Below are 16,163 nucleotides of genomic sequence, written 5' to 3' on the forward strand. Positions count from 1 at the left end.
TATAGGATAAAGATTTTCAACTTCAACTTGAAAGTTTAACTTCAATTCCTTTGTTGAACAACTCCATTTGATTTGGTGGAAACATTATACAAATAGATTCACTTTGATTCAAATACAACATAAATACATAATCATGTGTTTTCCCTTTCAAATTAAACGTGCAAGTTAAAATTTTGACAAAGTCGAAAAGACAATTTATGAAAATTCCTGCAAGCTTTAACTTGGTGAACCTTCTAAGCTCGACACGCGGCCATCCTCACTCGTGTGAAGGTTATTAAACTCGTGTGGCGTTTTACTTCCTCGCCCACGTATCGTAACGTAACGTAATTGGCCCATGCACACGGGTGGCGATATTTAATTAACTTGGCCTGGACGTGGACGTGGACATGCATGCACTGCATGGCAATTCGTCTACGTACGTGACTGGATAGAAAAAAAAGAACAAAATCGAATTAATTGGCACCGCTCGATTAGGATATTCATCTAAAGCTCGACAAAAAAAAAACAATATATTAAGAGTGATCTTCCACTATGAAAGAGGATAATATAAATGATTTTAAAAAAAAAATCTTTTTAAACTACTCTTTCTTTTTGACTGAAATATATTAACTTTGCTAGATTGTCGTGTTGGATGTTTTCTATTGGCCATGGTAAAAGAGAGCACTTAAAAAGGGTGATATATGAATTTGATCACTCGATTTTGTCATTTTTTTAAAGAAAATTGATTCGACAGTCAAAATATCACAAAATATGCAGATCAACAAAGAAATTTTTTATTTATATTTGCATGGAAAGTCGACTCAGAGATGATCTTGATTTGTAATTTTAAAATAATTTCTCACACGTGTTCCTCTTTTAATTCCGTCCGGAAACTAAGTCGGATAAGAATCGATGACGAGATCGATATCATTGAGAGGGAGAGGACCTAGATCTAGGGCCGGTGGAAGTGTTGCAATTTTTTCACCCTCTAACGGAGCAAGGGGAGACAATTGCCTACGGTACCCCCAATCCTGCGCACACCACAAACAAATCACAAGAGAGCGTTAGAACGAGAATCAGGGAAGAGGTCCTTGATGCAGATTTCCGACACTCAAGAGCACAAAGTGAAAACTGTAAGAAGTAGATGAATAGTAGTACTGCAGTAGATGTGTGTGTGCACGTACCTGGCTAACAGAGAGAACCTCCCTTTTTATACTTCTTTTAATAACCTCCACCATAATGAGGGGTCAGGGAATGTCGGATATTAGATGATGGAGGATGTACGACGAACTTCCATTGGATGAAGGAAGGTTCTGCGATATGCATGTAGTAGAGTATCAGATTCTTTGACAAACGACCGTTATTCTCTGATAAGTTATGATTCTCTGACAATGTTGTTCCCTAGAGATTTGACCAGCACTAGGGTCGACTGAAAGTAGATTGGGAGCTGCGCTTAGAAAAAATGAGGGGCCGAGCCCTGAAAGGCTCGACCGGTGCTTGGGTCGACCGGGTGTAGGATAGAAACCGTGCTCAGGAGAAGTGAGGGGCTGAGTCTTGAGGAGCCTGACAGTGCTTAGGTCAACCAGGCGTAGACTGGGAGCCGTGCCTAGAAAAAGTGAGGAACTGAGCCCTGAGAGGCTCGACCGACACTTGAGTCGATTGGACATAGACTGAGAGCAGTGCCCAGGAAAAGTGAGGGATTGAGCCCTGAGAGGCTCGACCGACGCTTGAGCCGACCAGGGTAGACTAGGAGTCGTAGCCAAAATAGTGAGGAACTGAGCCCTGAGGGGCTCGACCGATGCTTGGACCGACCGAGCGTCATGGGGAGCTGAGTCTGTATTCGATCGACACTTGAACTCGGTGGGCTATGAATCGCGAGTGATGACCAAGAGGCGTGGGGAACTAAGTTTCGAAGCAAATGGCCCATTTGGATACGCACTCTTCGACCTAATTTTTGTCACCTCCCCTAACTTTTAGCCACCATATGATCTTGACTATCAATCCCATATTATCCATGAGGTCATTCATAATACGCCGTATCATATATATTAGTTAAAAATTAATCAGTTTTTAAAGAGAATCAAGGAAGATTAGAAAAGCAAGAAATTGTAAAAACAACATCTATAATATAAGAGAAAATTCATTTTCTATTATTATAAGATTATTTTATCTAAGTGGGATGATCTCACTCATTAAACCCTAAGAGGTAGACAAATGTACCTCATTATTTCTTTTAATATGATGGAGTGGAATGAAATGTAAATGAATCAATCCTTGAATTCATTTAGAGTGGAATGAATCATTCAAATCATCAAGAAAAGACTAACTAATGATAATGACAGTGCTCAAGTGGACTGTAAATGGATCATAGTATCAGGGCTAATAAAAAATTATATAAGATAATATAATTTTTTTAAGGTATATGAATTGAATGAACAAAAGTTGGCAAAGTTATAACTTATTAATATTTCTTTACATCTATTTAAATAAATTTCTTTAGAAACATGTCAATTTTTATTTGCTCAATATCTCTATTTTGAAAATTTTGAAACCCGGTTGCACAATCAACAAAATTCTAAAATCAAGTTTCAAATGAACTAAAAAAAAATCATATTTGATTGTCTAATATTAAAAATTAACTAAAAATACAGTATTAGAATACGACAAAAATCAACTTAGAATACTTTGTAAAACTCAATAAAAACGACCACTGTTTTAGACAAAATCAACTTCTTGTTCCTTCATCATTCAATCTTACTCATGTAAATTGCTTGATCATGTAACCTTGGACTCTATCAAACTTACAAAAAATACTCCTACTTTGGGCATACCTCAACTTGAATTCAAATCAAATTTTGAAATCCAAATCAACTTTAGAAGCATTCATGCAAAAAATTCAACTAATATTCAACCAAGTCTAATCTTTGTATTCAATTTCCCATTTGCAAGTAGCTAGGATTACTAAAATTTCTACACCACCAAGATTTTTTTATACTTTAAAATATTATTTTTGTTTTTGAAAAATACCAAGAGAAATCATCATAAACAAAATGAAAATCCTTCTAAATTATTCTACATAGAAATTCCTTCTAAGCCATTCCTTTGAATTTAGGGACCCTTCGACATAATATCAAACTAGCAAAGTCAAATGATTGAATCATATCTCGCTCTCTTTCCACATGTCACTTAACTACTCTCCCAAATTAATTGTGCAAGTGACTGATCATTCTCCTTTGGTCAATTTTTTCAATGATAGATGAACATTCCATTCCATTCCATTCATTTATCTTATTAAATCTTATCTTTTCAAATGAATATGAAGAAAAATAACTTAAACAGGTGCGATGCCTTTAATTTGATCTCAAAGAACTTTTGCACAAGGGAAATTGCTCACTTTGGGGCCAATGAAATAATAAAAACTAATATATATATATATAGAGAGAGAGAGAGAGAGAGATTCACTTTTGATTAAGTGAAGGAAGGTTAGATAGAAAGCAAGGATGCTTTCTATCTGATATTGTAATTTTTGTATATTAAACAGAGATTAATATCCTAGTACATTTCCCCATAAAATTTTGTAATTTTTTTAAAATTTTTAAATTTTATCTTTGCTTTCAGAAGCAACAAGTGTGTAAATGCTGTTGATGGTGGCAGAGCACAAGGGATGCCACTTTAGACAGATCATTAATTAAAAAGTGGTCCTTTATGATTTAGAAAAAATATAATAGTCAAAATTATTTCTGAATTGTCGTTATTTTCGGTTAGGGCCAGAAGAAAATTAATGTTCGTATTTTTAATGTTGGATTTTAATTGGATTTTTAAGAATCTTTGCTCCCTTTAACGAAGGACTATGATTATTATTGTTATGATCGGGGTCTCATACCAAGCATCCCATTAATTGAGGTCACTTCTCTTTTCTAGGACTAAAAGTCTAAAAATTATTATTATTTTTATGGTCCGAGTCTCGTATCAAGCATCCCATTAATTGGGGTCACTTCTTTCCTCTAAGATTTTTCATTATCTAGAATTCATTTTCCAAGATTTCTACCAAGTGTCCGATTATTATTAACTGTTTGAACTTTTCATCACATAGAGTTCACTCTCTTAGGATTTCTGGCAACATTTAGTCATCTTTGACTTACTTAGACTTTGAGCTTAGAGTCATTCCTCTAAGAGTTCCCACATCCTTCATTCAAGACTAGTATTCTATCCACATGACTCAATTTGGATCATAGTTTTGATATCACTTGTTATGACTAAAAGAATTCGTATATTTCTATAATAATATGATATTATCAACTTTAGGTCTAAGCCCTCATAAATTTATTTTTTAGGCTCTAGTTAATCAAAAGCTTTCATACTAATGGAGGTATATTTATTTTATAAATCCATAATTTTTTAAAAAATTTAATTGTATTCCCATATTTTGCCTTTCTAAAAATCATATTGTCAATGTTAATTATAGTAAATCCTCTCTATAACATTTGGTATAGTATTTCATATAATATTAAATTACTTGTCAGCTGTGTCAAATATAATAATTGTAACTTCTTGACATTCAACAACCCCATATTTATGAATTTGCCACATGATCTACACCCCAATAAAAAATACTTCGTAATTACAGTCGGATAATTGATTATGATTTCTCCTTGAGTTCATATTTCTATCCAGATTATAATTTGGATCAGACTAGACGACTGAACTAGTGTCAAAAATTACAATTATTAAATTTGATAGAGCTAGTAAACAATTGTCAATATTATAAAAAATGTGATTTGCTCCCAATATCACCAGCGTTAATTAAGCTCCCGATTTGATCATGAATAAAGAAAATATTCCTTATAATAATAATAATAATAATAATAATAATAATAGAACTTTGTGGTTTGTTCTTGTGACAGGATTCATTTATTATGGAAATTAAACTCTCTCGAAATATAAAAAAAAAAAAAAAAAAAAAAAAAAAAAAAAAAAAAAAGAAGAAAGAAAGAAAATCATGGCTGCAAAAGAAAGTTGACGTGCTAGCTAGCTCCTGTTACTCGATTGACAAAGCACACACCAACTTGTCTTCCTTGTAACTCTCTATATAAATCCTCAGACCTCACTCGTTAATTTGCCAGAGAACAGACAATTAGTAGAAGTCGAAGAAATTAAGCAAGGCACCTACACCAGTATAGCAATCTATCTATCTATCTATATTAAGCCACTTTAGATTTTCTATAAGCGAAGGACATGGTGATGATCACCAGCTTCTTCCGCCACAAGTTGCTTTTTAATTAATTAAAAAAGAGATTGTTTGTTTTTGATTGCTGTTTTTGCGGGGAACAAAAAAGGAGTCGTCGAAGAAGAAGAAGAAGAAGAATAAAGAATATATGGAGGAAAGGAAGCTTTCCTGGTACGATCAGAGCTCCAACTTTGCAATTCTGCTGCAGAATCAGAGGATGTACTCTGGAGCACACTTTCCCGGTATGTTTTTCTTTTAATTAGAAAAAAAAAAATCTTCTCTAATTTAATCTTAATTTCTTCTCTGTTATTAAATTAAGTTTCTGCAACAAATCAAGTCGAGTCAGCTGCCTCATGGTCGGGGACGATGAGGCGGCCGCTGTTCAAGCCCGTGGAGTTGGACGACAACATCGGCCGTGACGATGACGACTCAGATGACTCCTCCCTTCGCCTGCACAACGAAAGCAAGCGGCGGCTGACGGCGGATCAGGTTCGATTTCTCGAGAACAGCTTCGAGCTGGACAACAAACTCGAGCCCCAAAGGAAAGCTCAGCTCGCAAAGGCTCTCCGACTGAAGCCGAGGCAGATCGCGATATGGTTCCAGAACCGCCGCGCGCGGTGGAAGACGAAGCAGTTGGAGAAGGACTACGAGGCCTTGAGATCCATCTACGAGACTCTCAAGGTCGATCGCGACTGCCTGATCAAGGAAAAGGAAGACCTGGAAACAGAGGTACGTATACTAGTCAAAATTATAATTAATATATAATAACAATGCCATGCAATTTCTAGTTTCGATCGATCTTCTCATGCATATGCAGCATGGGTTTTCCTCTCATTAATCTCATGATCGATCAGGTTCTTTCACTCACCAAAAAGCTCCTCCTAAAGGAGAGGGCGAGCAACAGCAGTGCCACCATATTGGACTCTGAGATCAGCACTCCTTGCGTTGATGAAGAGGGATATAACTCCATGCTGATGGAGCTCACTGGTTCATCGAATGCCTTCGGGCTCGACGATATTGACAATTACAACTCCGATCATCGGTCGTCGCAGATCGGTGAGGTCGATGATCATGCTGGTGGCTACGACTTGAGTCTTGAGGATGACTCTTGTGGCTATGGACTGCTTTGGTCATAGCAATTGAACTAATATAGTTCTTTAGGTCTCTAGCTTCTATATATGGTCTGAACTTGATTCTGAGCTCAATATATAATATTATATTCTTACGTTTATAGTTTGCTGTTCTTCCATGCATGCCTGCAAATCAGATTCAATAGATGAATATAAGAGGGAAAGCAAAGTATTAAGAATATTTTTGTATGATCCTGTCTGAAGTCGAAGGAGATAAATATTGGACATATGATTTTGATATTGACAATAAAAAGACTCTGAGACGGAAATCAAAGACGACGTGTGATCTTGCGTGTCAAAAACAGAGAGTAGAGAAAAAAACGTTAACAACTGAGTCAGAGAGGAGTCTCTAACGTAGACATTCTGACGTTCAAGTCAAGCAGATGACCGAAAGGAAATGTGATGAATAGTAGTAAGGAACAATAAAATCTGAGTGTTTAGGTACGTTGTCTAGTATTGTGTTTGCGTACTTGTGCTTGTAGATAGAAATCCCCTTTTATAGTGTTAATTTTCCTCTATGTATGAATCTTGATGTGTTTTCAAAAAAAGACCGACCCTTCTTATGTTTTAACATTCTTTCTGAAAATAGATCCACCATTTATGTGATTTGTAAAGTAGGAGTTTTTCTTATAAAGACTGCACAGAGAATATTTCTTTGTTCCTTTGACAACTGTCACACAAAACGTCAAAAGGGAATATTAAATCATTAGGTTGATGGACCCCTAATATGCTTTACTGACAGGCCGACTGAGTCCCCTTGGTAGCCCGATCGGCTCTTATTGCAGGCACGATCGGGTCTGATAAAGAATGGATGCCACTTCTAAAGGACTTGGCCTGCACTCGATCTCCATACTTAGATAAAGAGTCTAGTCTAGTCGGGCGGTGTGTATAGCATGTTCAATTGGACCTCCGATCTGATTGACCAGAGCACTCGGCAGGGACACCAGACTCATCTCTGAATACCATTGATACAACTTAAGATTTCATCAACTTTAAGGGACTTGAGATCCGATGGATCCGATCAACTAGACATATCGGTTGAGATATGTGACTTTGACTGTTGTATCAATCGGTTTTTTTTTTAATTCGACCCAACTAAGAGGGCCACCCTCTTCCTCGTATCATTACACATCAATCATGAAACTTATTGATCAATTCCATAATGATTACGGTAAATTTTACCTATAGCTACTTCGACTCTCACAAATAGTTTTATTTTTTCCTCCACTATTTTAATTCATATTTTAAAAATGATTAATTTTGTATATAAATCCTTAATTCAGCCAAAATTGAATTATGAAAAAGTAACCTATCATATCTTTTGCACTAAATAGGTCGACAAGTTTAATAAGTGAAGGGGTAATTAAGAATATAAAAAACAATAGTAATTCTAGAGTGCCTTTTAGTAATTTTAAATATTTAAATATTTTTAAGAGGTATATAAATTTAGAGAAGTGAAATTTTGATTTCCTAGAATTCAAACCCACTTTTGTTAGTCCCACACAAATTAAAGTCATTTGCAAAAGATAGAAAAAGGAAATAAGGAAAAAAAAAATTTGACAACATCCATAGAACACACTTCCTTTTCTTTTAAACCTATTAATATAATGAAAAAAAAGAAAAAAGAAAAAGAAAAAAGAAAAAAAGGAAAAAGAAAAAAGAAAAAAGAAAAGCGAAGAGTTCATGCATCTATATCAATTCAAGAAGAGTTCACCTACGCCACTCAAGCTATGCAACCACATATTCCACGGCTAATTAATTTATCAAAAAAAAAAACACTTTATAAAAAAGGAAAAGACAAAAATACGGATAACAACAACAATAATTAAACCATACCAATTCGACCAAAAAAAAAAATACTAAGATATATACTTGAGCATATTCAAACCCATGTATTTAGACTATCGATCGAGCTTACAATGCAGGAATCCAAGAAATTAAACACTCCAAATACGTTTGTAATGAGAATCATGCACAATTGCTGAAAATTCTCTTTACAAACAAGGATAAAAATTAAAAGAGCATTTGTTTTATTGGAATAATCAAAAGAACATCTCGTTTTTATTTATTATATAAAAAACATTACATCCCACCTCAATACATTTTTATTTTAAAAGTATTCTTATTTTTAACATGATTTTAGCCGCTATGGGATAATAAGGATAGGACCTTGCAAGCTAGAAGGGAGAAGTTAAATGTCTTTGATTCATGTTATTTAAAAACTTTGTTGATGTAGGAAGATTTAAATATTGTTAGGACACTCTGAGAGATAGAGGGGGTGAATAGTTTCGATCGCTTTGTGTTGATGATTTACAGTGGATATCTCGAAACAAAGATTCATCAATGTTAATACTTGAATTTTACTTAGTCTCCACCTCATTGAGGTGACTAATCTAAGAGTTCGGCTCTCACGATCTCATCCATTATGAAATCACTCTTTCTCGAAAAATTTTTGGAGGTGGAGAAATCTCATACAAGCTCTAATGTAAGAAACACAAACAAGAAACACAGACTAGGTTACAAAGAATTCAAAAACGACTTTACAACATGAACCTTACTTTACTAGCTCTTTTCTTACTTTGGATTGCCTCTTGGTGATGGAAAATATAGCAGCACTTCCTCTCCAAATATCCAAGAACTAGCGTTAGAGATGTATGCGATAGGTACTTTGAAATATCCATGAAAATTCTTTTCTAGGATTCTTTGGTGTCTCCCAATTGATTCAGTTTTTTCCAAATTGATTGTCACGTAATCCGACCGTTCATGCACCTATAGAACGACTCTTTTTTCAAATCCTAATCAACTGGTGAATCATCTCAATCGATTACCCAATCGATTCCACAACCCTCTATTCTCTCACAAAAATGCCTTAATTGATTAGCTCAATCGATTAAGTCTTAATCGATTGCCTCAATCGATTCTTCCTCCTCGCAACAAAACACAGCCTAATCGATTGACCCAATCGATTAGCATTATCTGAATCGATTGGATCAATCGGTGCAACCTTATTTTTATGAATTCCTCTTCACGAAACTCCTAGCCCTAATTGATTGGTCCAATCGATTAGGCTCGACCTAATCAATTCAGATCCGACCCAATCGATTTAGGCCCTTTCTGTGTTCTCGCAAGATTCTCCTAATTGATTAGCTTAGGATCAATCGATTACCCAACCCTAACTTCCTTAATCCAAGTTTAGGGTTCCCTTACCCAACATCCGATTAACCGTGAGCTGTTGGGACTTCCTCACCAAGTGTTCGGTCAACCTTTGACCCACTTGACTTTTCATCTCATGTCAACTTCCCGTTGGACTTTTAATCACTAAGTATCGTCCTCCTTGACCCACTTAGATTTTCTTCTTACCTAACCTCAGTTAGGACTTCCCCTTGCCAATGTGCAGTCCTCCTTGACTCACTTGGACTTTTCTTTACCTAACCGCAGTTAAAACTTTATTGTTACCTAACTCTCGAGTTAAGACTTTGCCCTATCTAACCTCCAATTAGGACTTTAGCCTTATCTAACCCTTGAGTTAGGAATTTACCTTTCCTAACCTCTAGTTAGGACTTCCTAATCAATATCAAGTTCTCCGTGACCTACTTGACTTCTCTCTCACATATCGTCAAATATCCACTCAATCTTGACCTATTGACTTCTACTCACATATTGTCCAAATATTGAAACTCAAGTTCGAATCCACTCGAATTTAGTTAAATTGGTCAACCTTGACATAAGGATGATTGCACCAACAATCTCCCCATTTTTGATGTTTGATAATATGTTTAAGTTAGGCTAACCTATTAGCCCAACTTTCTTCTTCATCCCATGCCAAGGGATGAATAAGGGTTTATAACTTAAATCCTACATTTTCTCCCTCTTTGACACACATCAAAAACTCTACCCGAGAGTCATTATGTTCAAAGGAACCCAATGAAAGTCTCATACCTTTCATTGTATACTACACTCAACATTGAGCATTCATGTATTACAATGAAGATTTTCAATCTTCCATTGTCCCCTCATTGTAAAAAAAATTCATGTCTTTAGAATAAAGTCTCCCTTAAAATATGCTTCAAACTTCTATCATTGTATCAACAATAATTTGGAGTTTCTAAACCTTTAGGAAACTCAAAATTGAAGTTCTGAGGTTGAAACAAGTACAATGCAAGCTAATAAAAATATACCGAACAATTAAGAAGCGTTGTAGATCGTCGACACTTTATCGGAGTAGTAGCTTGTTTGAAAAAATGTTGCAGAGCAGTTGCACGAACAAGGATTTAGCACAGAGGTGGACTTCAAACTTATTTTTTGCCTCGAACCTCGAGCTTCCTTTTTATAAGCACCGTCACCGTTCGATCGACCGATCCTCGGGTTCGGTCGACTGAACACGCTCCTTTCCTTCTTCGCTGAGATCCGATCTTCGAGCATTTATGATCTTTAATGGTTCGGTCAACTGATTACCTTGTTCGATCGACCAAACAGTGAATTTCTCTGTTCGCCGAGATTCACACTTAATGTTGCTTTAATGAGATGATCTTTTGATCGACCAATCCTCTAGTTCGGTCAATCGATTTGCCAGGTTTCCTTCTCTTCTTTGGCTCGGTTTGATCTGTGACACATCATCAAGGTTCGGTCGACCGATCTTCTGGTTCGGTCGACTGATCAGGCTTCGATCGGACTCTACTCTGATTTGGTCTGAACTAGTCTCTGGTCTGAGATAGCCTTGTTCGGTGGATCGATCCTCAGGTTCGGTCGACCGATAAAGTTATTTCCTACAAAACAGAGTTAGACAATCTATCCCTTTAAAACAAAGGTTAGCACAATAATATAGTAAGATGCATGAGTAGTATTTGACAGTAAAACTGTCTTGATCTTAACTTAGAAATCTTCCCGATTTCTTCAGTTGGATCAGCGACCTAGGGTTTGTTCCTTCCCGGAACACACCTCACTGTCGCTCCTCCAGTTGCTTATCTCAACTTACCTACCAAACCTTGATCCTCCAAACCTGTTTGGACTTTGTCGCTTAGCATCGGATCGACTCACCATGACTTTTCCTCGATCTTCGGCCCTCCAAACCTATAGAGCTTCCCTGCCAAGTATCGGGTCCTCTCGATCCACTTGGTCTTTCCGTCTGCCTTGCATGATCTGCTAAGTCTTTTTTGTCTAGTCGCGACTAGGACTTTCCCAGTTGAGTAAACAGCCTGCATACTCAGTCAACTTGTTAGATCACAACAAGACTTAACATGAACATTTGACAACATCAAAACTCAGGTTTGATTCTGGTGCATCCTGCACTAACAATCTCCTCCTTTTTGATATTTGACAACCAAGATTCACAGTTAAATTAATAACATATGCAAAGATAAGTAAATAATCAATTTTTACTTAACTCTCCCCCTGTGTTTACAACTTTCCCTGAATTTACTATCTCTCCCTCTTTGACACATATCAAAAACAGGAGAAACATAACCTAAGAGATTGAAACCTGATTTTGAAAATAAGTTTTGGATAACAAATCTAAGCTAGTATCTAAAAAGTAGACATTTGAAAGCTTATACAGATACATTTTGAAAGTATATTGAAGATAAAGTTAAAAGGAAGCTTGAAAATTTCTAAAGTAAACAACTTTAAAAATATGAATATTAGTTAAAGTTATTTTTTTAAAAAAATTATTAAGTTAATAATTTTGAGCAGTGAAATTTTAAAATTTTTTTAAGGTAAAATAATTTTAAAAAGGTGTTAAAAAATTTGAAAATTTGATAAGTTAAGGAATTTTTTTTAAAAATTTTTTATAAGTTTTTAAAATTAAGTTTAATTAAAATTTAAGTTGAATTTAATTAAGTTTAAAATTTAAGATTTAATTAATTTAATTTTAAATTAAGTTTTAAGTTGAATTGAAATAAGTTTAAAATTTAAGATTTAATTAAGTTATTAAGTTTTAAGTAAGTTTAAAATTTAAGATTTAATTAATTTAATTTTAAATTAATTTTTAAGTTGAATTTAAATAATTTTAAAATTTTAAGATTTAATTAAGTTATTTTAAATTAAGTTTTAAGTTGAATTTAATTAAGTTTAAAATTTAAGATTTAATTAATTTAATTTTAAATTAAGTTTAAATTGAATTTAAATAAGTTTAAACATTTAAGATTTAATTAAGTTATTTTAAATTAAGTTTTAAGTTGAATTTAATTAAGTTTAAAAATTTAAGATTTAATTAATTTAATTTAAATTAAGTTTTAATTTGAATTTAATTAATTTAAAGTTTTGATTTAAATCTTAATTAAATTTGAATTAAAGTTTTAATTAAGGTCTTATAATTTGTAAATGTTAATTAATTAGATTAATTAAGTTATAGTTGATTCAATTAAGTTTTATTAAAACCTATTAAAAAGTTGTTCAACACATGTTAGATTCAAACTTAACTTTGGGTTAATTAAGAAAGTTTCCTAAGGATAAGTTTTCAGTTCAGTGGCAAGACATATGAGATTCTTGTGTATCAACGGTGGACCACTTCCTGAATACTTTCTAAAATATTTATGTTCAAAAAAAATTAATACTAAGTTTTGATCTAACTAGTCCATATTTGACTAGGGTAGCTTCGGTCAGATCCACTAAGTGTAGTACACCAAGTAGAATACACAAGATTCAGCCTAGATATGCCTTCGACAAAGCTTTCTTGACGTACTATCATCTCAATTCATTCCGATGCTATGTTATTAGGGTTTGGTAAACTTTTTTAACTAACCATTCTAAGTTAAGTAGAAAAGTAAACTTAATCCTAAGCATGCATAGTAGATTAAGTTGGTTGAACCAATTTTCTATTTGCTCCCCTTGAGTCATAGCTTAGATATGGTTTATCTAAATAATAATTAGACTCTTAAGAATCAAATATTGGTTTTGTTGGTGCAGGAAGCACCAGACGATCGAACCTGAGTTTTGATTATGTCAAAGGGTCCAAAGTTAAGTTATCTTGTGATCTAATAAGGTTGATTGAGCTTGCAGGAAACTCCTAAATTATCTTAGGTAAAAGTCCTAGTGGATTATAGGCAGGTGGAAAACCCTAGAGGGTGATAACCCTAGGTCTTAGGGGGCGGTAACCCTAGGTCATGGAAAGTCTTAGCTGCAGTTAGGTAGGTGGAAAACCCTAGGGGGTGGTAACCCTAGGCGGAAAGTCTTTGCAGGTCGAGAGCTTTGGGAAAAATCCTAAAGTTGGGGACTCTAGGTGAAAACCCTGGTGGTCGCGGGCCAGGTGGAAGTCTAGACGGGTCGTGGAGCGGGCGTCCAGCAGAAAGTCTGAAGCCTCGGGCGTTGAGGAAAATTCCAATTAGTCTGAAGGACCGATCTGGCAACAGGTAAATTCTCTTGAAAGGAGTAGGTGAGGACGCGTTTCCTGCTGAGGGAGCAGTAGGCGTCGGTTAGACCTAGGGTTTCCAAAGGAAATCTAAAGTCAGAACCGGACAGTCCGAAGGCTGTCATGTTATTTATTTACATATTAATTGCTATTTGTCTAACTCTATTTTGTAGGAAACTAACAAGTTTTATAGGGTTGAACTTAGCCTTGATTGGTCGACAGAACGACCGGATCGGTCGACCGAACCCCAGTACAGCAGGATCAGATTTCCATTGATCAGATCGGGTTCGATCGAGGGATTGGTTGACCAAACCTCGAGATCGATCGACTGAACCTCGAGATCGGTCAACCGAACTGAGGATAAGTGGTGACTGGATCATGCCAGGTTGATCGGATCAGACAAGGAGGATACCATAAGTTGATCGGTCGACCGAATGGAGGGATCGATCGACCGAACGAAGGCTTATCCAGAGAGACTACATCTAGATGGAAGGTCAGGTGGATTTAGTAGGTTCAGTCGACCAAACCTAGGGATCGGTCGACCGAACCAAGTAAAAGAAATCGTGTTAGCGATTAATTTTGTGTCTTTCTTTATTCTACTGCATTCTTACTTTGTGTTCTCCGATAAACTAGCGAATTAGCCACGAGTGTTATTCACCCCCTCCCTGTAGCACGTTGTCGATCCTACAGGTTTGGTTTGATTAGTTTAGTTAAACATTTTCTAGGGGCTAATGCTTGGACTTGATTTCTAACATTTTGATTGATTAGAAATAGATACGGTTTATTGGTTTTGTTTGGGTTATAGTCAAGTCCCGATTTGTTATATACAGCTCGTTGCGACCCAAGTACCATATTTAGACACTTGTATCCCAGCTCGAACTTTTTCAACATTTTCTTGAGTTGCTCGACTTGACCTTTCAAGTTGAAATTTTCTTCCTCAAGTTTGCAACTTGAGTTGAAGTTTTAACTTGAACTTGGTTAGTCAAGTTACTCAAGTTAGCTTGCTCCTTAAGGTGGTCAATTTCCTTAAGTAGTAAGTTATTTTATTTTTCAATTTTTGTTAATTTTTAAACAAACATTTAACTACTTTAAGTAAATTCGACTTGGAATAAAAGGTTACAATATCGAGACCTTCGAAAATGGATACGAAACGTGGCTTCTCTCGGACTCGGTGTCGGTCTCGAACTCGTTGCCGGTCTCAGACTCGTACTCTTCCTCAGTCTTGGAATCTTCGTTTCTTGTCATAAGGGCAAGATGACTCGAGTGCTTCGGTTCTTCTACATCAGACTCCTCGAAAGATGACTCGTCCCACGTCGCCTTGAAGACCTTCTTTCTGTAGGATCGTAATGAATTTAGATATCTCCACAATTACATGATATTGTCCACTTTGGGCCTAAGCCCTCATGGTTTTGCTCTTGGGCTCTCCCCAAAAGGCTTCATGTCAATGGAGATATCTTTTCTCTTTATAAACCATGATCTTTCCCATGTGTTTTACAATGTGGGACTATGTTTGAAACCTTCAAACCCAATAATCCCCCCTCAAACAAAGGACCACATGCTTCCTAAGTCCGATCCTTCAACCCACCAGGTCTTCCTGCCCTTTGGTCCACCCAACCTACTAGGATTTCCTTATCTGATGTCTGGTCATCTTAATTCGAACATAGGAGTCCCTACTTTCTTTGTTCGAGGTAATATTGTACCCACATGGCTTAATCAGACCATGACTATTGTGCGCAGTCGGTGGTTAAACCTTCTGGCAGTCCGGGCTCTGATACCACTTGTAGGATCGCAATGAATTTAGATATTTTCACAATTACATGATATTATCCACTTTGAGCCTAAGCCCTCATGATTTTACTTTTGGGCTCTCCCCAAAAGGCCTCATGCCAATGGAGATATCTTTTCTCTTTATAAACCATTATCTTTCCCATGTATTATACAATGTGGGACTATGTTTGCAACCTTGCAAACCCAACACTTTCTTCATGTTGATTTTGAATTTTCCTCCCTTCAGTTAGGACATTCCTTTTTGAGATGCCCCTTCTTGTTGCATCCATAACAAATCATATCTAATTTGTTTTGCATCTAGTTGATTGGTGACTTCTTGGTGCTCTTTTTGAACTTCTTCCTTGTTAGTAGTTTTCGAACCATGTTAACCAGCTCCTCTTCATTGGTTGAGTTTGAGTCAGACTCACTTTCTGGTTCCTTTTTGGCTCTGGTCTTAGTTTCTTTGTTTGATCATGCATACAAAGCAATACCTTTCTCGACTTGACTCAAGTTAGACTATTCATGTAATTCTAATTCACAAAAAATTTATCTAACTTAAGAATGGAAAGATCTCTTGAAACTTTGTATGCATCTACTATTGATGCCCATAAAGCATTTCTCGACAAGGCGTTTAGTGTGTACCTTATTATGTTGTGATTCTTTAGGTTGTGTCCGATTAGTTATAGGCCGTTGAGAATGTCTTTCAGTTGAGTGT

The 16,163-nt window shown here is 35.8% G+C and overlaps 1 protein-coding gene across 2 annotated transcripts; it reads left to right on the forward strand.

The window, feature by feature from the left end:
• Positions 1 to 5,106: 5,106 nt before the first annotated feature.
• LOC121989908 (homeobox-leucine zipper protein HOX4-like) lies at positions 5,107 to 6,437 on the forward strand. 2 transcript variants are annotated; one of them, XM_042544205.1, is made up of 4 exons: positions 5,107 to 5,153; positions 5,316 to 5,448; positions 5,526 to 5,935; positions 6,061 to 6,437. In XM_042544205.1, exons 2-4 carry the CDS (start codon positions 5,355 to 5,357, stop codon positions 6,340 to 6,342), a joined length of 786 nt encoding a protein of 261 aa, XP_042400139.1. In that variant the 5' UTR covers positions 5,107 to 5,153; positions 5,316 to 5,354; the 3' UTR covers positions 6,343 to 6,437. The 2 variants fall into 2 exon arrangements, with proteins under 2 accessions (XP_042400139.1, XP_042400140.1); XM_042544206.1 differs by having other exon boundaries at positions 5,107 to 5,448; positions 5,544 to 5,935.
• Positions 6,438 to 16,163: the final 9,726 nt, after the last annotated feature.

Source organism: Zingiber officinale, chromosome 6B, assembly GCF_018446385.1.
Source record: "Zingiber officinale cultivar Zhangliang chromosome 6B, Zo_v1.1, whole genome shotgun sequence".
In the NCBI taxonomy this organism is placed as follows: domain Eukaryota; kingdom Viridiplantae; phylum Streptophyta; class Magnoliopsida; order Zingiberales; family Zingiberaceae; genus Zingiber; species Zingiber officinale.

Bases quoted from the DNA above. Each gene is read 5' to 3' on its own strand.
- LOC121989908 (XM_042544205.1), top strand. From the start codon at position 5,355: ATGGAGGAAAGGAAGCTTTCCTGGTACGATCAGAGCTCCAACTTTGCA. The intron at 5,449-5,525 runs GTATGTTTTTCT...TATTAAATTAAG, and splicing joins CTCTGGAGCACACTTTCCCG to TTTCTGCAACAAATCAAGTC. The intron at 5,936-6,060 runs GTACGTATACTA...ATGATCGATCAG, and splicing joins AGGAAGACCTGGAAACAGAG to GTTCTTTCACTCACCAAAAA.